Below are 24,425 nucleotides of genomic sequence, written 5' to 3'. Positions count from 1 at the left end.
CAAAACCGGCAACATCGATTAAACGGAAAACATGAAGTTTCAATACAACAGTTTTTAACCTTAAGTATCCAATAGAAAGTTGTAGATATCATTAAACCGTAAACGTACGTAAAAAGAACGTCCAAATCTGACTTCGTATGAGGAAGTTATGATTTTTCCAAGATCCAGATATAGCAGTAGACAGCTAAAAACTCGAAATAGAGATCGAGAGACTTTTGCCCGAAACAACCTAAATGAGAATCTAAGGTCTCAACGAAAGTAGCGCAACGGTAAAACGTCTGGCAAAAACGGACGCCGGATGAAGAAGTTATAGATTTTTAACGGGCTTTTCAAGTCCTGGCATGTTAAAAATAATTAATTAAAAATAAAATCAAAATTAGCTGACGAAGTTTAAAAGAGAGTTGTAGAGTATACTCTCACCTACGCGTGCATATAAAGAACATCGAAAATGGAGCTAATACGCGAAAGTTACAGATTTTACAAGTTCAAGACCCGAAATCCGAGGCTGTCAGGTTGGTCGCGACATGGCACAGTTGGCCGTGACCCGACAAGTGACTGAGGTCGTCCAATCAATGGAAGAGGATAAGATGACTCACCACGACGTGGCACACAAAATATGCCCCTATAAATAGAAGCTTAAGGGTGCCGGGTTTGGTGCTCATCTCTTTCCATCTAAGTGTTGTTACTCTGCATAATTACCTCGATAAGCCATCTGTGACATCCCCAAAATCACGGCCAGAAAAGACCGGTTTTGTTTATACTTTATTTCAAAATCAGAGTTATCTTTTAATAAAAGGGTTGCGGAATTTGTCCCAAAACAATAATATGATAAAGATTTATCAAAAGCATTTCCATAGAAATGTATTTCATTAAAAGACTCGGGATGTCATGTTCGTACAGATCAAAAGTATAAACAGTACAATATAAGCCTTACTACATTATTTCATATCTACAGGCCTATATCCGTAATCCCTCGTCCAAAACATCACACCTATGCTCATGCGCCACTACCTGTAATGCATAAAACTGAGTGGGTCAGGCTTGGGAGCCTGGTGAGCACATAGGGTTTTCAACCCACAATAAATAAGTTTATTAATTTCATCAATCAACAATAACCCGATTACCCGTTCCCGTTATCCTCACTTTACGTCCCTAAACACCTATCATAAGGGACCTAGCCTAAGGATTATCATCGGGACGGACACTACTGCTAAGGGGATTCCTCAGCAATAAATGTCCTAATAGGCAACCATGTGGGGGATGGAGTACACCGGTGAACACATCGTTCACAACACCTACAGGTTGCGAACCTGCTAGTGTTCCACTGGACTGTCTAGAAGAGTCCGTGGTCGTCATCTATACTCCGCTAGATGACTGGATCAACAACAACAACATCGAGGCCTCTCATCATTTTATCACACATCACCTATTACATCTACCCATGTTTTACCCCAACATTTTCGTAGATATAAAATACGTATACAGTTTAAATCATTGAAAACATGTATAACAACGTTCATCTAGCATAGATAGCAAGTATTCAGATAATATGCACACATAGCACGTAATTTATATAAAATACTTCATATCTATGTGTAAGTTGAAGGTAACTATGCACTCACCGGAAAAGGTGGTGATTCCGAACTCAGACAGCGCTTCGCTTCTTAAAAAGAATTTTTCTTCGACGAAACCTAGTATTATTACCACTAGAGTTTAGTTTATTATTCGTCGAGACTAATTAATAGTCTAGCTATTATTATTATTATATAAGCGTCAAAAAAAATACTTATATAACCCATAATAATAGCCCAAGTATTTATTATAAGTTCCTAATAACGTTACTATAATTAAATAAAAGTTATATTAAAAATAGCGTAGACGTAGCTCACTTACAGCGGGTTTTATAGAAAACCGGGCTTTGCTTGGAGCAGCGTTCCCGAGCCGAAAAGCTCTTCTTCTCAGAGCCTTCGAGCACTCCGGGGCTTCCGCCTCGTGCTAGGGAGGTTCCCTAGGCTTTTTGGGGGATTTCGGGGCTAGAGAGAGGTTCTAGAGAGAGAGAGAGAGAGTAAAGAGAAGAAAGAATGGGAAAGGTGTGAAGAAAATGAGGGTGGGAGAGGTGGTATTTATAGGGTGAAATGTGGCTGAACTTGGTGCCACATGTCACCATCTGGTGGCAAGCCTTGGGGAGAAAGCAATGGCCAAGATTGTGCCACATCACCCATTTTCGCACAGCACACTTCCGACTTCTAAAATCCGTAACTTTCACATACGACCTCTGTTTTTGACGTTCTTTATATCCACGCGTAGGTAATAATAGGATCTACAACTTTCATTTTGACACCGTCAGCTAATTCTCGACCGATCTTAAATTTAACAGTACAAGGAGATTATACTGTTAAACGTCTGCGTAAAATTAATAACTTCTACATACGGACTCTGTTTTTGTCTGTCTTTTTACCGTTGATTTCCTATTAATGAGATCTTCAACTCTCATTTACGTTGCGTAAGCCAAAAACCGATCGAACTAAAATTCGAGTTTCAGGCCGTGCACTGCTAAGCCGAATCTTAGAAAAATCATAACTTCTTCATACGAAGTCAGATTTGGGCGTTCTTTTTATCGATGTTCTTAGTTTAACATATTCTACGACTTTTGTTTAGATTGCTAAGGCTAAAAAGTCTTCTATCGTAAATTCACTATTTACGTTTCCCGGTGTCGTGCCGGTTTTGTCGTAAAACTTCGGCGGGCCATAACTTCTTCTTTATAGCTCGGATTTCGGCATTCTTTATATGCACGGAAACCTTGAGACATATTCTACAACTTTATGTAGAGATATCGGGATTATATCACACTTTAATTTTGACGCTCATTTTTATTCTTTATTAATTATACATTTATAATTAAATAATAAACACATAAACACACATAATTCACATAATACTCAAATATTTCATATTTATTACTTCAAAAAGAGTTACAATAGTTGACCTAGACTATTACATTGACAAAAATGCTTAGCCCTGAAAACCCGGGCGTTACAATTCTCACCCCCTTAGGATGATTCCGTCCCGGAATCATGCATCAGCAAACAGATGTGGATAGCGACTCATCATGTCATCCTCTGTTTCCCAAGTGAGATTCGGCCCATTCGAATGTTTCCATCGGACTAGCACCAAGTCGACCATCTTGCGTCGTAACTTCTTAGTCTTACGGTCAATAATTGCCTCAGGCTCTTCGATCAGCCTTTTATTCTCATCCATCCTTAATTCCGAGATTGGAATTATGTCGGGAACATCTCCCATGAATTTCCTCAAATAACACACATGGAAGGTGTTATGAATACCATTGAGTTCTTCGGGCAATTCCAGCTTGTAAGCTTGGTTCCCAATCCTCTGAAGAACTTTGAATGGTCCAATAAACCTTGGACTCAACTTTCCTCGTTTCCCAAATCGTATAAGTCCCTTCCACGGTGAGACTTTAAGTAAAACGGAATCCCCAACTTCGAAGGTTATCGGTCGTCTTTTCTTGTCGGCATAGCTCTTCTGACGATCCTGAGCTGCTAACATTCTTTCCCTAATCACCTTCAATTTCTCAGCAGTCTCATGGACTATCTCGGGGCCCATAAACTGCTTCTCTCCGGCTTCAAGCCAACAAGACGGCGTACGACACTTCTGCCCATACAAGGCTTGATAAGGAGCCATCTTGATGCTTGAGTGAAAACTATTGTTGTAGGAAAATTCTACCAGAGGTAAGTGCTCGTCCCAATTCCCTTGGAATTCGAGGGTACATGCTCTCAGCATATCTTCCAACGTCTGAATCGTTCTTTCACTCTGACCATCAGTTTGCGGATGGTAAGCAGTACTCAAACACAACTTTGTACCCAACTCCTCTTGTAGACTCCTCCAAAACCTTGACGTGAAACGACTATCACGATCTGACACAATCGTAAGAGGGACACCGTGAAGTCTTACAATTTCCTTCACGTAAGCATTTGCGAGCTTATCCATAGACCACTTCTCGTTGGCGGCTATGAAGTGTGCACTCTTGGTGAAACGATCCACGACTACCCAAATCATGTCGTGACCATTCTTCGTTCTGGGCAGTTTAGTCACAAAATCCATGGTGATGTCTTCCCATTTACCCATGGGTACAGGTAAGGGTTCTAAACTCCCATACGGTTTTTGATGTTGTGCCTTAACCCTCGCACATGTTATGCACTCAGCCACATACTTCGCAACATCGAGCTTCATCGTCGGCCACCAGTAGTAGGGTTTTAGGTCCTTATACATTTTAGTGCTACCGGGATGAATCGAGTACATGGTCTTGTGTGCTTCTTCCATTAGAAGATCTCTTATTCCTCCCGTCTTAGGTACCCAAATTCGATCTTGGAATACATTCAGTCCTCGACTGTTCGTACCGAACACTAACGTTTTTCCCAAACGTTCTTCCTTTCGGTCATTCTTTTCTAAGGCTTCTTCTTGAGCTTTCCTGATACTTTCCACAATCATCGAGACGACTTCAATTCTTAACGCTCTTGGCCTTCTTCTTTCAAGATTGACTTTCTGACTGAGAGCATCAGCAACAATATTTGCTTTACCTGGGTGGTAAAGTATCTCACAGTCGTAGTCCTTGAGAAGTTCTAGCCAGCGTCGTTGCCTCATGTTCAACTCCTTCTGATTAAAGAGATACTGGAGACTCTTATGATCAGTGAAGAGCTTGCACTTCGTGCCGTAGAGGTAATGCCTCCATATCTTTAAGGCAAATACTACCGCTGCCAACTCCAGATCATGAGTGGGGTAGTTCTTTTCGTGCTCTTTCAATTGTCGAGATGCGTATGCTATCACCTTTTCTCTTTGGGTCAGAACACAACCTAACCCGACTCCAGATGCATCACTATAAACTACGAAATCTTCGACTCCATCGGGTAGAGAAAGTATCGGCGCTTCACATAACTTCTTCTTTAGCTTCTCGAACGCCTCATCGTGTTTCTCACTCCATGTATACGTAGCTCCTTTATGGGTCAAAGCTGTTAATGGAGCAGCTATCAAAGAAAAGCCTTGGATAAATCGTCGGTAATATCCGGCTAATCCTAGAAAGCTTCGAATCTCCGTGGGATTCTTCGGACGTTCCCACTTCATTACAGCTTCGATCTTGGCAGGGTCAACCATTATTCCTTCTTGGTTAACAACATGACCCAAGAATTGGACTTCCCGTATCCAAAAGTCGCATTTGGAGAACTTTGCAAAAAGCTTCTCCTTCTTTAACACCTCCAACACTTCTCGTAGATGCTTGCCATGCTCCTCCTGGCTTTTCGAGTAAATGAGAATGTCATCGATGAACACTATCACAGATTTATCGAGGAATGGTTTACAAACCCTATTCATCAAATCCATGAATGCTGCGGGAGCATTGGTTAGTCCGAACGACATAACCAAGAACTCGTAGTGTCCATATCTTGTTCTGAATGCAGTCTTCTCAATATCCTGCTCTCTCACCTTCAGCTGATGATATCCTGACCTAAGATCGATCTTTGAGAAGTAGCTCGAACCTTGCAGCTGATCGAATAGATCATCAATCCTCGGTAATGGATACTTGTTCTTCACCGTTGCCTTATTCAACTCTCGGTAGTCTATGCACATCCTCATGCTTCCGTCCTTCTTCTTCACGAATAACACCGGAGCTCCCCAGGGTGATGAACTAGGTCGAATGAAACCGCTATCCAACAGCTCCTGAAGTTGCATCATGAGCTCCTTCATCTCCGTCGGTGCTAATCGGTAAGGTGCCTTTGCTATCGGTGTTGTTCCTGGTAATAAGTCTATACGAAATTCTACTTGCCTATCAGGTGGTAATCCAGGAAGATCTTCGGGAAAGACTTCCGGATAATCGCACACAACCGGTATATTCTGCACCTCTTTCTTTTCTTTCTTAGCATCGATTACGAATGCCAAGTACGATGCACATCCCTTGGACAAACATTTCCTAGCTTTCATCAAGGATATGATTCCAGAACTCACTCTGCGTTTGTCCCCGTACACCATAAATGATTCCTTTCCGGGTGGGTTTATCCTAACTATCTTCTTTCGGCATAATATCTCGGCATCGTTGGCGCTAAGCCAATCCATACCCAAAACGATGTCGAAACCGTTTAACTCTATGGGTAATAGTTCCTCCTGGAATTCGTTTCCGTTTAGGTCAATGACGATGTTCCTAATACGATTACTAACAGGTACGAATTTGCCACTGACAACTTATACAATTAGGGCGTTATCAAGTTTTTCTACAGGTAATGCTAATTTCGCACTAAATTTATGCGACACAAAGGAGTAGTTGGCTCCAGAATCAAACAGTATATTTGCAGGCAAACCATTTACAAGAAAGGTACCTGAAGCGACGTCTGCTGCCTCCTTTGCAGCCTCGAGCGTCATCTGGAAGGCTCTCGCCTTCGGCTTTGGTGGTATGTTGGGTCTTCCTGCCTCCTTCTTCTTCGGGCAGTCCTTCAAAATGTGCCCTTCTTCATTACACCCATAACAGGCCTTCTGGTTAAGAGTGCATTCGTTGGCATAGTGCCCAGGCTTTCCGTATTTGTAACAAGTGACCCCTCCATCACACTTCCCAGAGTGCTTCTTCTTGCACTTGTCACACCACTTTGCTTCTAATCCTCCTCCTCTCGAACTAGACTTCGAGAATCTACCTTTCTTACCGGACCTCGAGGATCCGTCAAATTTCCGTTTCTCACCCACTTCCGCTCTCTCCAGACCCTTTTCTCGTATCTGGGTCTCCACATTCTTAGCAGCCCAGATGGCAGCTTTTAGAGTGGTAGTTTGCTTGACCATTGGACCGAAGTCCGCTGGTAATCCGAGGGCAAATTTGTTAACCTTGGAGAGTTCAGTTGGGACGAGGTGAGGAACAAGCTTCATTTTCTCAGTAAAGCTTGCAGCGTATTCAGTAACGCTCATTCTTCCCTTCTTCAGATTCTGGAATTCGTTGCTGATCTCCAGAAGATCCTGCTCAGAGCAGTATTGCATCTTCAACTGTACCAGAAAATCCTCCCACGACATTTTGCTTGCTTCACCTTTGGGCATTGAATCAGCTAATAGCTTCCACCAGCTTAGTACTCCAGATTTCAATAGAGGAACTGCAAGAGCAGTCTTCTGCCTATTGCTACACTCGCAACTCTCAAACATTGTCTCCATCTCAGAGATCCAGTTCATGACTTCCACCGGCGTCGGGCTTTCGGATAGACTCGGTGGCTTGGATGCCATGAAATCCTTGTATTTGCATCCACGTCCATCATTTCCTCCATCCTGGTGGTTTTGCCTAACTATCGGTGGGTTGGCTTGACCAATAGTCCCACTGTAGTTTCCTTCTTCAGTCTGCCCTTCGTTCAACTCGGGCTGTTCGAGCTGAATAGTCGCTTCCTCTCGATTTTGCTGGAGCAAACGCCTGGTTTCCTCCATTTGACGATCCAACATTGCCTGGATCATCGCTTGCACTCCGGCCATCGTTATTGGTCCGGCAGCGGCTTCCACAACTGGTATCTGCTCGATCACGGGGGGTTGGTGTCCGTTCCCATTTGCGTTTACGTTTCCGCTACGGGTCCTTACCATCTTGATCTATATACCGAATAAGGTGGATTTAGATCTTTATTTAGGAGAGACGTTTTAAATCGTCCTTATCACTCCGAAACGTTTACATGCTAGTTCTAATATCGTAGTCGTACGTTTAGAATCCTAAACACATAAGGTTCCAGATCCGGTCGGCAACAGACCATAGATCCCGAACAAAATAACAGCATATCATGCATAAAACATTTAGCACATAAAAGCATTTTAGGCACAATTCCTAAAATAAGCTAGTGCTCACACCTCACAATCATCGCTTAGCATTCTAAGTTTAAGTCTAGAAATCCTACAAATTCCTAGTTCGCTTAAACTAATGCTCTGATACCAACTGTGACATCCCCAAAATCACGGCCAGAAAAGACCGGTTTTGTTTATACTTTATTTCAAAATCAGAGTTATCTTTTAATAAAAGGGTTGCGGAATTTGTCCCAAAACAATAATATGATAAAGATTTATCAAAAGCATTTCCATAGAAATGTATTTCATTAAAAGACTCGGGATGTCATGTTCGTACAGATCAAAAGTATAAACAGTACAATATAAGCCTTACTACATTATTTCATATCTACAGGCCTATATCCGTAATCCCTCGTCCAAAACATCACACCTATGCTCATGCGCCACTACCTGTAATGCATAAAACTGAGTGGGTCAGGCTTGGGAGCCTGGTGAGCACATAGGGTTTTCAACCCACAATAAATAAGTTTATTAATTTCATCAATCAACAATAACCCGATTACCCGTTCCCGTTATCCTCACTTTACGTCCCTAAACACCTATCATAAGGGACCTAGCCTAAGGATTATCATCGGGACGGACACTACTGCTAAGGGGATTCCTCAGCAATAAATGTCCTAATAGGCAACCATGTGGGGGATGGAGTACACCGGTGAACACATCGTTCACAACACCTACAGGTTGCGAACCTGCTAGTGTTCCACTGGACTGTCTAGAAGAGTCCGTGGTCGTCATCTATACTCCGCTAGATGACTGGATCAACAACAACAACATCGAGGCCTCTCATCATTTTATCACACATCACCTATTACATCTACCCATGTTTTACCCCAACATTTTCGTAGATATAAAATACGTATACAGTTTAAATCATTGAAAACATGTATAACAACGTTCATCTAGCATAGATAGCAAGTATTCAGATAATATGCACACATAGCACGTAATTTATATAAAATACTTCATATCTATGTGTAAGTTGAAGGTAACTATGCACTCACCGGAAAAGGTGGTGATTCCGAACTCAGACAGCGCTTCGCTTCTTAAAAAGAATTTTTCTTCGACGAAACCTAGTATTATTACCACTAGAGTTTAGTTTATTATTCGTCGAGACTAATTAATAGTCTAGCTATTATTATTATTATATAAGCGTCAAAAAAAATACTTATATAACCCATAATAATAGCCCAAGTATTTATTATAAGTTCCTAATAACGTTACTATAATTAAATAAAAGTTATATTAAAAATAGCGTAGACGTAGCTCACTTACAGCGGGTTTTATAGAAAACCGGGCTTTGCTTGGAGCAGCGTTCCCGAGCCGAAAAGCTCTTCTTCTCAGAGCCTTCGAGCACTCCGGGGCTTCCGCCTCGTGCTAGGGAGGTTCCCTAGGCTTTTTGGGGGATTTCGGGGCTAGAGAGAGGTTCTAGAGAGAGAGAGAGAGAGTAAAGAGAAGAAAGAATGGGAAAGGTGTGAAGAAAATGAGGGTGGGAGAGGTGGTATTTATAGGGTGAAATGTGGCTGAACTTGGTGCCACATGTCACCATCTGGTGGCAAGCCTTGGGGAGAAAGCAATGGCCAAGATTGTGCCACATCACCCATTTTCGCACAGCACACTTCCGACTTCTAAAATCCGTAACTTTCACATACGACCTCCGTTTTTGACGTTCTTTATATCCACGCGTAGGTAATAATAGGATCTACAACTTTCATTTTGACACCGTCAGCTAATTCTCGACCGATCTTAAATTTAACAGTACAAGGAGATTATACTGTTAAACGTCTGCGTAAAATTAATAACTTCTACATACGGACTCTGTTTTTGTCTGTCTTTTTACCGTTGATTTCCTATTAATGAGATCTTCAACTCTCATTTACGTTGCGTAAGCCAAAAACCGATCGAACTAAAATTCGAGTTTCAGGCCGTGCACTGCTAAGCCGAATCTTAGAAAAATCATAACTTCTTCATACGAAGTCAGATTTGGGCGTTCTTTTTATCGATGTTCTTAGTTTAACATATTCTACGACTTTTGTTTAGATTGCTAAGGCTAAAAAGTCTTCTATCGTAAATTCACTATTTACGTTTCCCGGTGTCGTGCCGGTTTTGTCGTAAAACTTCGGCGGGCCATAACTTCTTTATAGCTCGGATTTCGGCATTCTTTATATGCACGGAAACCTTGAGACATATTCTACAACTTTATGTAGAGATATCGGGATTATATCACACTTTAATTTTGACGCTCATTTTTATTCTTTATTAATTATACATTTATAATTAAATAATAAACACATAAACACACATAATTCACATAATACTCAAATATTTCATATTTATTACTTCAAAAAGAGTTACAATAGTTGACCTAGACTATTACATTGACAAAAATGCTTAGCCCTGAAAACCCGGGCGTTACAATTCTCACCCCCTTAGGATGATTCCGTCCCGGAATCATGCATCAGCAAACAGATGTGGATAGCGACTCATCATGTCATCCTCTGTTTCCCAAGTGAGATTCGGCCCATTCGAATGTTTCCATCGGACTAGCACCAAGTCGACCATCTTGCGTCGTAACTTCTTAGTCTTACGGTCAATAATTGCCTCAGGCTCTTCGATCAGCCTTTTATTCTCATCCATCCTTAATTCCGAGATTGGAATTATGTCGGGAACATCTCCCATGAATTTCCTCAAATAACACACATGGAAGGTGTTATGAATACCATTGAGTTCTTCGGGCAATTCCAGCTTGTAAGCTTGGTTCCCAATCCTCTGAAGAACTTTGAATGGTCCAATAAACCTTGGACTCAACTTTCCTCGTTTCCCAAATCGTATAAGTCCCTTCCACGGTGAGACTTTAAGTAAAACGGAATCCCCAACTTCGAAGGTTATCGGTCGTCTTTTCTTGTCGGCATAGCTCTTCTGACGATCCTGAGCTGCTAACATTCTTTCCCTAATCACCTTCAATTTCTCAGCAGTCTCATGGACTATCTCGGGGCCCATAAACTGCTTCTCTCCGGCTTCAAGCCAACAAGACGGCGTACGACACTTCTGCCCATACAAGGCTTGATAAGGAGCCATCTTGATGCTTGAGTGAAAACTATTGTTGTAGGAAAATTCTACCAGAGGTAAGTGCTCGTCCCAATTCCCTTGGAATTCGAGGGTACATGCTCTCAGCATATCTTCCAACGTCTGAATCGTTCTTTCACTCTGACCATCAGTTTGCGGATGGTAAGCAGTACTCAAACACAACTTTGTACCCAACTCCTCTTGTAGACTCCTCCAAAACCTTGACGTGAAACGACTATCACGATCTGACACAATCGTAAGAGGGACACCGTGAAGTCTTACAATTTCCTTCACGTAAGCATTTGCGAGCTTATCCATAGACCACTTCTCGTTGGCGGCTATGAAGTGTGCACTCTTGGTGAAACGATCCACGACTACCCAAATCATGTCGTGACCATTCTTCGTTCTGGGCAGTTTAGTCACAAAATCCATGGTGATGTCTTCCCATTTACCCATGGGTACAGGTAAGGGTTCTAAACTCCCATACGGTTTTTGATGTTGTGCCTTAACCCTCGCACATGTTATGCACTCAGCCACATACTTCGCAACATCGAGCTTCATCGTCGGCCACCAGTAGTAGGGTTTTAGGTCCTTATACATTTTAGTGCTACCGGGATGAATCGAGTACATGGTCTTGTGTGCTTCTTCCATTAGAAGATCTCTTATTCCTCCCGTCTTAGGTACCCAAATTCGATCTTGGAATACATTCAGTCCTCGACTGTTCGTACCGAACACTAACGTTTTTCCCAAACGTTCTTCCTTTCGGTCATTCTTTTCTAAGGCTTCTTCTTGAGCTTTCCTGATACTTTCCACAATCATCGAGACGACTTCAATTCTTAACGCTCTTGGCCTTCTTCTTTCAAGATTGACTTTCTGACTGAGAGCATCAGCAACAATATTTGCTTTACCTGGGTGGTAAAGTATCTCACAGTCGTAGTCCTTGAGAAGTTCTAGCCAGCGTCGTTGCCTCATGTTCAACTCCTTCTGATTAAAGAGATACTGGAGACTCTTATGATCAGTGAAGAGCTTGCACTTCGTGCCGTAGAGGTAATGCCTCCATATCTTTAAGGCAAATACTACCGCTGCCAACTCCAGATCATGAGTGGGGTAGTTCTTTTCGTGCTCTTTCAATTGTCGAGATGCGTATGCTATCACCTTTTCTCTTTGGGTCAGAACACAACCTAACCCGACTCCAGATGCATCACTATAAACTACGAAATCTTCGACTCCATCGGGTAGAGAAAGTATCGGCGCTTCACATAACTTCTTCTTTAGCTTCTCGAACGCCTCATCGTGTTTCTCACTCCATGTATACGTAGCTCCTTTATGGGTCAAAGCTGTTAATGGAGCAGCTATCAAAGAAAAGCCTTGGATAAATCGTCGGTAATATCCGGCTAATCCTAGAAAGCTTCGAATCTCCGTGGGATTCTTCGGACGTTCCCACTTCATTACAGCTTCGATCTTGGCAGGGTCAACCATTATTCCTTCTTGGTTAACAACATGACCCAAGAATTGGACTTCCCGTATCCAAAAGTCGCATTTGGAGAACTTTGCAAAAAGCTTCTCCTTCTTTAACACCTCCAACACTTCTCGTAGATGCTTGCCATGCTCCTCCTGGCTTTTCGAGTAAATGAGAATGTCATCGATGAACACTATCACAGATTTATCGAGGAATGGTTTACAAACCCTATTCATCAAATCCATGAATGCTGCGGGAGCATTGGTTAGTCCGAACGACATAACCAAGAACTCGTAGTGTCCATATCTTGTTCTGAATGCAGTCTTCTCAATATCCTGCTCTCTCACCTTCAGCTGATGATATCCTGACCTAAGATCGATCTTTGAGAAGTAGCTCGAACCTTGCAGCTGATCGAATAGATCATCAATCCTCGGTAATGGATACTTGTTCTTCACCGTTGCCTTATTCAACTCTCGGTAGTCTATGCACATCCTCATGCTTCCGTCCTTCTTCTTCACGAATAACACCGGAGCTCCCCAGGGTGATGAACTAGGTCGAATGAAACCGCTATCCAACAGCTCCTGAAGTTGCATCATGAGCTCCTTCATCTCCGTCGGTGCTAATCGGTAAGGTGCCTTTGCTATCGGTGTTGTTCCTGGTAATAAGTCTATACGAAATTCTACTTGCCTATCAGGTGGTAATCCAGGAAGATCTTCGGGAAAGACTTCCGGATAATCGCACACAACCGGTATATTCTGCACCTCTTTCTTTTCTTTCTTAGCATCGATTACGAATGCCAAGTACGATGCACATCCCTTGGACAAACATTTCCTAGCTTTCATCAAGGATATGATTCCAGAACTCACTCTGCGTTTGTCCCCGTACACCATAAATGATTCCTTTCCGGGTGGGTTTATCCTAACTATCTTCTTTCGGCATAATATCTCGGCATCGTTGGCGCTAAGCCAATCCATACCCAAAACGATGTCGAAACCGTTTAACTCTATGGGTAATAGTTCCTCCTGGAATTCGTTTCCGTTTAGGTCAATGACGATGTTCCTAATACGATTACTAACAGGTACGAATTTGCCACTGACAACTTATACAATTAGGGCGTTATCAAGTTTTTCTACAGGTAATGCTAATTTCGCACTAAATTTATGCGACACAAAGGAGTAGTTGGCTCCAGAATCAAACAGTATATTTGCAGGCAAACCATTTACAAGAAAGGTACCTGAAGCGACGTCTGCTGCCTCCTTTGCAGCCTCGAGCGTCATCTGGAAGGCTCTCGCCTTCGGCTTTGGTGGTATGTTGGGTCTTCCTGCCTCCTTCTTCTTCGGGCAGTCCTTCAAAATGTGCCCTTCTTCATTACACCCATAACAGGCCTTCTGGTTAAGAGTGCATTCGTTGGCATAGTGCCCAGGCTTTCCGTATTTGTAACAAGTGACCCCTCCATCACACTTCCCAGAGTGCTTCTTCTTGCACTTGTCACACCACTTTGCTTCTAATCCTCCTCCTCTCGAACTAGACTTCGAGAATCTACCTTTCTTACCGGACCTCGAGGATCCGTCAAATTTCCGTTTCTCACCCACTTCCGCTCTCTCCAGACCCTTTTCTCGTATCTGGGTCTCCACATTCTTAGCAGCCCAGATGGCAGCTTTTAGAGTGGTAGTTTGCTTGACCATTGGACCGAAGTCCGCTGGTAATCCGAGGGCAAATTTGTTAACCTTGGAGAGTTCAGTTGGGACGAGGTGAGGAACAAGCTTCATTTTCTCAGTAAAGCTTGCAGCGTATTCAGTAACGCTCATTCTTCCCTTCTTCAGATTCTGGAATTCGTTGCTGATCTCCAGAAGATCCTGCTCAGAGCAGTATTGCATCTTCAACTGTACCAGAAAATCCTCCCACGACATTTTGCTTGCTTCACCTTTGGGCATTGAATCAGCTAATAGCTTCCACCAGCTTAGTACTCCAGATTTCAATAGAGGAACTGCAAGAGCAGTCTTCTGCCTATTGCTACACTCGCAACTCTCAAACATTGTCTCCATCTCAGAGATCCAGTTCATGACTTCCACCGGCGTCGGGCTTTCGGATAGACTCGGTGGCTTGGATGCCATGAAATCCTTGTATTTGCATCCACGTCCATCATTTCCTCCATCCTGGTGGTTTTGCCTAACTATCGGTGGGTTGGCTTGACCAATAGTCCCACTGTAGTTTCCTTCTTCAGTCTGCCCTTCGTTCAACTCGGGCTGTTCGAGCTGAATAGTCGCTTCCTCTCGATTTTGCTGGAGCAAACGCCTGGTTTCCTCCATTTGACGATCCAACATTGCCTGGATCATCGCTTGCACTCCGGCCATCGTTATTGGTCCGGCAGCGGCTTCCACAACTGGTATCTGCTCGATCACGGGGGGTTGGTGTCCGTTCCCATTTGCGTTTACGTTTCCGCTACGGGTCCTTACCATCTTGATCTATATACCGAATAAGGTGGATTTAGATCTTTATTTAGGAGAGACGTTTTAAATCGTCCTTATCACTCCGAAACGTTTACATGCTAGTTCTAATATCGTAGTCGTACGTTTAGAATCCTAAACACATAAGGTTCCAGATCCGGTCGGCAACAGACCATAGATCCCGAACAAAATAACAGCATATCATGCATAAAACATTTAGCACATAAAAGCATTTTAGGCACAATTCCTAAAATAAGCTAGTGCTCACACCTCACAATCATCGCTTAGCATTCTAAGTTTAAGTCTAGAAATCCTACAAATTCCTAGTTCGCTTAAACTAATGCTCTGATACCAACTGTGACATCCCCAAAATCACGGCCAGAAAAGACCGGTTTTGTTTATACTTTATTTCAAAATCAGAGTTATCTTTTAATAAAAGGGTTGCGGAATTTGTCCCAAAACAATAATATGATAAAGATTTATCAAAAGCATTTCCATAGAAATGTATTTCATTAAAAGACTCGGGATGTCATGTTCGTACAGATCAAAAGTATAAACAGTACAATATAAGCCTTACTACATTATTTCATATCTACAGGCCTATATCCGTAATCCCTCGTCCAAAACATCACACCTATGCTCATGCGCCACTACCTGTAATGCATAAAACTGAGTGGGTCAGGCTTGGGAGCCTGGTGAGCACATAGGGTTTTCAACCCACAATAAATAAGTTTATTAATTTCATCAATCAACAATAACCCGATTACCCGTTCCCGTTATCCTCACTTTACGTCCCTAAACACCTATCATAAGGGACCTAGCCTAAGGATTATCATCGGGACGGACACTACTGCTAAGGGGATTCCTCAGCAATAAATGTCCTAATAGGCAACCATGTGGGGGATGGAGTACACCGGTGAACACATCGTTCACAACACCTACAGGTTGCGAACCTGCTAGTGTTCCACTGGACTGTCTAGAAGAGTCCGTGGTCGTCATCTATACTCCGCTAGATGACTGGATCAACAACAACAACATCGAGGCCTCTCATCATTTTATCACACATCACCTATTACATCTACCCATGTTTTACCCCAACATTTTCGTAGATATAAAATACGTATACAGTTTAAATCATTGAAAACATGTATAACAACGTTCATCTAGCATAGATAGCAAGTATTCAGATAATATGCACACATAGCACGTAATTTATATAAAATACTTCATATCTATGTGTAAGTTGAAGGTAACTATGCACTCACCGGAAAAGGTGGTGATTCCGAACTCAGACAGCGCTTCGCTTCTTAAAAAGAATTTTTCTTCGACGAAACCTAGTATTATTACCACTAGAGTTTAGTTTATTATTCGTCGAGACTAATTAATAGTCTAGCTATTATTATTATTATATAAGCGTCAAAAAAAATACTTATATAACCCATAATAATAGCCCAAGTATTTATTATAAGTTCCTAATAACGTTACTATAATTAAATAAAAGTTATATTAAAAATAGCGTAGACGTAGCTCACTTACAGCGGGTTTTATAGAAAACCGGGCTTTGCTTGGAGCAGCGTTCCCGAGCCGAAAAGCTCTTCTTCTCAGAGCCTTCGAGCACTCCGGGGCTTCCGCCTCGTGCTAGGGAGGTTCCCTAGGCTTTTTGGGGGATTTCGGGGCTAGAGAGAGGTTCTAGAGAGAGAGAGAGAGTAAAGAGAAGAAAGAATGGGAAAGGTGTGAAGAAAATGAGGGTGGGAGAGGTGGTATTTATAGGGTGAAATGTGGCTGAACTTGGTGCCACATGTCACCATCTGGTGGCAAGCCTTGGGGAGAAAGCAATGGCCAAGATTGTGCCACATCACCCATTTTCGCACAGCACACTTCCGACTTCTAAAATCCGTAACTTTCACATACGACCTCCGTTTTTGACGTTCTTTATATCCACGCGTAGGTAATAATAGGATCTACAACTTTCATTTTGACACCGTCAGCTAATTCTCGACCGATCTTAAATTTAACAGTACAAGGAGATTATACTGTTAAACGTCTGCGTAAAATTAATAACTTCTACATACGGACTCTGTTTTTGTCTGTCTTTTTACCGTTGATTTCCTATTAATGAGATCTTCAACTCTCATTTACGTTGCGTAAGCCAAAAACCGATCGAACTAAAATTCGAGTTTCAGGCCGTGCACTGCTAAGCCGAATCTTAGAAAAATCATAACTTCTTCATACGAAGTCAGATTTGGGCGTTCTTTTTATCGATGTTCTTAGTTTAACATATTATACGACTTTTGTTTAGATTGCTAAGGCTAAAAAGTCTTCTATCGTAAATTCACTATTTACGTTTCCCGGTGTCGTGCCGGTTTTGTCGTAAAACTTCGGCGGGCCATAACTTCTTCTTTATAGCTCGGATTTCGGCATTCTTTATATGCACGGAAACCTTGAGACATATTCTACAACTTTATGTAGAGATATCGGGATTATATCACACTTTAATTTTGACGCTCATTTTTATTCTTTATTAATTATACATTTATAATTAAATAATAAACACATAAACACACATAATTCACATAATACTCAAATATTTCATATTTATTACTTCAAAAAGAGTTACAATAGTTGACCTAGACTATTACATTGACAAAAATGCTTAGCCCTGAAAACCCGGGCGTTACACCATCCCAAAGCCCCGGTTTTCACACTCAAGTCCCAAAGGAAGTTCTACACTCCCGAGAGTCCTGAGAATCCCGATATTTTCCCGCGTTTTCAGCTTTTTCTGTCGAAGTTCTGCTTGATTCTTCTCTCGACTACTTCAAAGCAACAACTTTAATCAAGTGAGTTCATACCCCCTTTATACACCTTTAAATACTTTATAATGTACTTTTAATACATTTATGGGGAGAATACAAGTAAACACCCGGTTAATCCCGAGTGAAAACGTGAAAACTCTTGTTATATCTTGCATGCACTAGGTTTATACAAAATGCATAGTATTTAGGGTATCCATCCTTGTTAAACCATTTTATGCATTCAAAGGACTTAAGATTTATGCTTAGTCAAACATTGTAAGAGAGAATAAACATTTTATACAAAACTATCACCTTAATACAGACTTAGTTGAGAACCCGTGAGACATTTACATTTTCAACGCTATCTTTTTGCGAAAAGGTACAACTTAAAGTCCTGTCTATTATAAACAGAGTCTCTCGTTTGGAGAGCGTGTATAATGTGTATAGATCTATACGGGAAGTCATGATCATGCGTCCTGACTGTTAGCTACAGTCCTTTGGGTGACAGTTTGTCATAAACGTTTCGATGCCTGAAGACCGTCGCCACAGGCATATTATGTTTAGTATGGTTATAAAACTCATCGGATAGACAATTATTATGGTATTATGATTTTATGAACGAGTAGCTATTAAAACTACTCTTCATATAACAAGTGCGAACTTCTTATAGCTTTATTATATAAAACTATGCCTCAACCTTTAAGCATGTCCGTTGCTTGCGATTTTCGGTCTTAGAGACTGCCTGTTACTTTAGGAAAATAAGGGATTTTCCTGTACCTAAAAGAATCAACTAATAGGCAATTAAGGGATTTTCCTAGTGCAACTATTTACAAATTCACAACACGAACATTCATATGCATTTCATACTTTTATAAGAAAATAAGGGATTTTCTTGGAAAACGCATGAACTTTGGAATGGCATACATTTCACAAAACCGCTTATGAACTCACCAACTTAATTGTTGACACTTTTTCTTTTAAATAGCTTGTATTCTCAGGGAACCGCTAAGCAGGTTTGGAAACCAACTTTTGGGGATTAACGCTCTGACTTTAATTACTTCTTTTGAAAGATGTTTATGTATTTATCTTTTGAACATGCAACAAATACAATTATGTAAACATTTTGAAACTTTTATATATATGGTGGTGTGTACTTTCCTTACTATGAACTATTATGATACTGAATATGACGTCCTCCGCCCCCGAACGTTTCTGTCGTTCTGGTTTGGGGGTGTGACATCCCCTCTAAGAGAAGGTATGAACACTAAAATGCGTGGATGATTTGAAGTAAGCCTTGAATGCCCAAAATTGGGGAAGAGTGCCAAGGGCTCGGCAAGCCAACTCAAACCCTACGATCTTGTTCACAATATTTGGGAACAGATCGTCCATAGAGAAACCATATTGACGCATGATCTCATCAAAGAAATCATTCGTCGGTAACCGTAGTCCTGCTTAAAATATTGGGATAGGGACTCTGACCTTGCCCAATGGAGGTCGATTGATGATAGCTGCTTTCCTCATAAACTTAACCCCATGGTCATACATAAAACCGAAGCAGAGTTGCAAAGCCTCAAACTCTTCAAGTTTTGGCTCAATTCTAGATCGTGGCATTGCTATTGTTTTCGAAGTGCAAGAACAAGAAAGAAGAGAAAGTAAGAAAATGTAAATCAGAAGCAGTTGAGCATGAAAGAGTAAAAGGAAAATTTTCCATAATAAGGGAGGTTTAAATGAGGAACATAAATATCAAACAATATCCTTGATGCAAACACGTGCATTGACAGCTCCATCATATCAGAAAACATCCGGACCATCTCCATCGAACATGTGTTCTGATCAAGGCCATAAAAAACTCAACTACACTACGCTAATGTCGACGTCTACTATCTTAAGGGACTCTTTAACGTATTCCTCCAGGAATACATTAAAGATAACAAAATTGCTATCTTTTGGACAACCTACTTAACAGTTGCTACTAGGCCAAGTGCCAAACCCGAGCCTTCACCCTCGTGGTCTTGTACTAGAACCTTGTCGCTCTAGTGCCCAGGTCAGACAATAATCTCTGGTCTATAATAATCTAGAACACAACTGGTCACCTCCCAGGGCGACAAGTGTAACGCTCAGAGCGCTGCCCCTGTCTCCTCTACACCGAATGCAGATGACCACTAGTTGTGCACGATCCACCAATAGGACACCTCGACGTCCTATCGACACATAAAGGACAAAGGGTACTATTAGGATCATGCTCATAAGGAAACAGGTATAAAATATATCCTTCTTCTTTGACGGAAGGGATCACTTTCTTCTCATCAAAACCCTAATCTCCATATTCCTACACATACAATCATACTAACTAGACCGTTAGAGATTTTTCCTGGGATCACCTCCCAGACTTCGATTGGAATTCCTTCTTCATTGCTATGATTACAAGGCTCAAACCAGCCATATCCTTCAAGATATGGTGTTAAGCCTCAAGTACATATCACAAAAATACGAGTGGATGATTATGTCATTTGGACTATCTAATGCCCTTAGCACATTTATGTGCCTCATAAACTAGTTTTCTAAGTCATTTATTGGGTGATATTGAGTAGTGTAACATGATTATATTTTGATTTTTAGCAAAACTGTTGAAGAGCATCTCTCACATATTCGTTAATTTTTCTTAGTTTTACGTAAGTAAAGGTTGTATGCGAATGGAAAGAAATGTTATTTTTTGGTTCATGAAGTTACTTTCTTGGATTATATCATCGTGGGAGAATGGATCAAGATGGATGAGTCCACAAAATGTCATTTTTTGGTTCATGAAGTTACTTTCTTGATTGGTGATAGTCCAAAATAGTGGGATCTTATTCTTCCACAAGTAGAATGTGCTTATAATCAATCAATTAACTATACTACGAAAAAGAGTCCATTTGAGATTGTGTATGGCAGAAATCCAATCACCCCGCTTGACTTAGCTCCTCTAGCTATTATTGATCGGTTTAGTGTTGAAGGTGATGAGCAGTGGAGTCAAATTAAAGAGCTTCACCAACAGGTTCGTATGCATATTGAGAAGCATAGTAAATATTACGTTGGTCGAGCCAATAAACTTCACAAGCGAATTGTTTATCATGAAGATTATCTTATGTGGATACATTTAAGGAAAGATAGGTTGATGAATAGGCATTTTAGTAAACTCCAGCCACGAGATGATGGTCCTTTTTGTGTTTTGAAGAAAACCAATGATAACGCATACAAGATTGAATTATCAGGTGATTACCATGTATCTGCTACATTCAATGTTGCAGATTTGTCACCTTTCGTTGTGGATTCTGATGGTGAAGCAGACTCGAGTTTGATCCTTTTCAAGAGGGGAAGGACGATACAAGTAGTACAAGTGTTGATGCATGGCTTGATGATCCCAACACTAGTAGGAATGGAAGTATGACGACATCAACTCCAAATTTGCCGAAGTGATCCAACAACCCAAAATTTGATGAAATATGCACACAACATGTAAAATGGGCCGATTAAGAAAACTCATCGTTTTGTCGTGACGAGTGGTGTTTTTCGGCCACCCGAGATCGTTTAGGGCTTCAAAACGTGTTTTTTCTGTTTTTTATTTAAGACAACTTTTTATTTTGAGTTTTGATTTAAATAATTTATTGCGTATCTTTTCCTAATCAAGTATGATCCCCTAGGGTTAAAAACTTATGATTATCTTATCATCCTTATAAGGATCTTGTTTTCATTGTTTTGAGGATAGTTTTTTTTCGATTGTAATTAATAAAGAATCTAACTTTGAAGTTATATTTTTTTCTTTGTGTTTATGTTGTTTGTAATGTTGTCTTACAAATTCATCTGTGCATCATCTTTGAAACACTTTGTTTTGATCTACTATAAAGAAGTCATCTAAAGAAATTAAGTTTATATTATCTTACAGAGAATAGAAATTAAATGTACATGGCTTCAAAATTGATGGATTACAATAAGTCAAAAACTATTTTAACTGCACGGTCTCGAGTAGTACTGTCATTTTTCGTTATTAGGATAATCAGTTGAACAGTTTTGGGCTATTTTTTTCGGTTTGTTCTATTGATCGCCGGAATGTCCATAGTTATTAAATTTGTAATTATAGAACATTCCATTAACATTAATACCGAAAATAATATGTAAAGTTGAATCGAAATATCTTTGAATGAGAGAACACAAGAGAAAAATAATTATTTTGAAAGAATACTTGGGTTTGGCAAATGTTTGATATGATATTTATAGGGAAAACTATTTGAAAAATAAAAATAAAAATGACATGTGAGACTAGTTAAAGATCTAAATAAGACATGTTTAATATTGAATCGAGACTAATCCTAGACCAATTGGATAGATCGAGATTGAACCAAGACTATTTGAAGTTCAAAATCGCAAACCGATAATTAGATTTTAAGTTTACACCGGACCTAGATTGCTCCGTTTTAAACCGATCTATTCGATGTCTATTTCTTGAGACCAATTCGAACCAGTCAATGTTCATCTCTATGACTTATTTAGTGGTAATTCATTAAGTAAAGCGGATCTTTTTGAGTAACGTACTTTACCTCAGAATTTGTTTGTTTTTATTAGTATAGGTTTTAATAACTAAATATTATCACTCTAAAATCTTGTTCCTTTATTTTTAATTCTATAGTATGAGAATGTAGATGAATAAGAACTAAGGAAATATAAAACATGCATTTTCATACATTTATTTAGTACATGATATACATAATACATAAAGAAACATAAAACATGCATTTTCAAACATTTTTTTTTAGATATACATAATACACAAAGAAACATAAAACATGCATGTTCGATTAAAAATCAAACAATGCACATTTATTTAAAAATATATAGATTTAACAAGTTGTTTGCTCCCTTGTTATTCTAAAAGTTGCATTAGTGTTTTAAAGTCATCAATTTTCATCTTCTTTTTCTTCAACATTAAGTGTAACTCCAAATTTAGATTCTGGTCTCAGTTCCTGTATTCACAATCCTATTTGCATCCATTGTCCCTATACTTATAGTCTCATTTATGGCCCCATCCCTGGTTCCAATCCCTATATTTGCGGCCCTAGTACCAGTACTATTAGTATTAGTACTACCAGTTACATTACTACCCCCACCAGTACCGGTACTACTTGTACCGGTACTACCAGTACCGGTACTACCAATACCAGTACCAGTCCCTATCCCTACCCCGAACCCAAACCTCATTCCCATACCTCCCATACCAACCCCCATCCCCAAATTTAACATTTTTACTCCTCGAAGCCCACAACTAGATCCTCGTTCCGCACCACACCCATCGTCGAATGTTCCTCCAGCCTTTCTAAGTCCCTCACCATGCCCAAAAGATGTCTTCTCCTCTTCAACAAGATTTTCACTATAACCAATGTTAACCATGCCAATCAAAATCAGGAATACAAAAGATACACCAAGAGAAAGCTTTAAAACCATCATGTATACTTTCTTTATTAATATTTTATCGATGAGTTGTAATAAGCTATAGAAATTCACAGCTATATATAAGTAATTATATGGACACTAATTTAATAAGGTGGTTGAGATATAATTATGTTAACCATTTTTTGCGTCCAAGATTATGTACTGATATTAATATTTTATATTCAATCTAACCTATATGATTTGACAAAACCATCAAATATTTTTAATTGTTTTATTTTACTAATAGGTATTCATTATATTCATATTTTTATTATTTCAATGACATATCTCAAATCTATTAAAATCATCAAACAACTATACTATATTTTATCTTATTTCTTTTATTTTTGAACGGCTAAATATATTAAAAAGGCTACCAAAGAGCTAGCAAACAAGAACAAATTAGTTCATGAATGGGATTAAGCATCTACTCTTTCCGATTCTTCCTAACTTTTAGGATTCCTATTACAATACCGATTATAAGAAAAAAGAAACGATATAATCAAATATAAACTCTTTCTTGTACTTCTTGTTGCCAAAAAACAAGGTCGTTCTATTACGTCCATGAAACCCAAATGAGGGTAGCACAAATCAATTCCATGATCACCCCATAGAACCGAGTCGCGAAATACCATCAATCCATAAAAAGAATTACGACATCTCTCAAAAATTAGGAATCAACTTATCCACCTACTAAGCAACTTTAAGCCAAAGACGATGTACAATGTTACACACGAAAAACAGATGATTTCCCTCCTCTTGTTCCACTTCACAACACATACATAACAACGGCTCAATATCAACACCTCTTTTGTCCAAGTTACATCTAGTAGGAAGGTTATTCAAAAGTATTCTCCAAACAAAAATGTTAATTTTAATAGGAAGACATGTATTTCACGAGAGACCAGACCATTAAAGGGAGATTCAAGTTGTCAAATCTAATTCTAGCCTCCTTTAGCCTGAACGTATTATAAACACCAATTGAACACCACCAAGAACAGGTCAATTAAAGTATTTATGGATTGACTCCTAATTCATACTTGTGAGTTAATTTGTTATGTATTCCTCATTATCAAAGACAAATAAGAAAATTGGAAATAAGTATTTATGTTCGTCAATTAAAGTATCCAAGTAACTTACAAATTAACTCACAAATATGAATTAGGAAGTGTACTTTGTGTATACTTTATAGTTTTATCAAATACGACGTTGTAATAGGGATAAACTAAGAGTGCTATAACAAAAGAAAAACGAAACTACGTTGATATTCCTTGAATTTGACCCCAACAATGTCTAGGATAAATGTTTTTTTAAGAAAAGTTGTATTAAAAAAAAAATCAAAGT

The 24,425-nt window shown here is 39.9% G+C and overlaps 1 protein-coding gene across 1 annotated transcript; it reads right to left on the bottom strand.

Moving 5' to 3' along the window:
- Window positions 1-307: 307 nt before the first annotated feature.
- LOC145039362 (uncharacterized) lies at window positions 308-23,096 on the bottom strand. The gene is made up of 4 exons (XM_078987428.1): window positions 22,715-23,096; window positions 11,829-13,034; window positions 4,596-5,801; window positions 308-336 (listed from the first exon to the last, which is right to left on the bottom strand). Exons 1-4 carry the CDS (start codon window positions 23,094-23,096, stop codon window positions 308-310), a joined length of 2,823 nt encoding a protein of 940 aa, XP_078843554.1.
- Between the last annotated feature and the right edge of the window lie 1,329 nt (window positions 23,097-24,425).

This window comes from Lactuca saligna, chromosome 4 (genome assembly GCF_052625555.1).
Source record: "Lactuca saligna cultivar CGN05327 chromosome 4, ASM5262555v1, whole genome shotgun sequence".
Lineage (NCBI taxonomy): Eukaryota > Viridiplantae > Streptophyta > Magnoliopsida > Asterales > Asteraceae > Lactuca > Lactuca saligna.
This window is presented reverse-complemented; position numbering and strand designations above follow the sequence as displayed.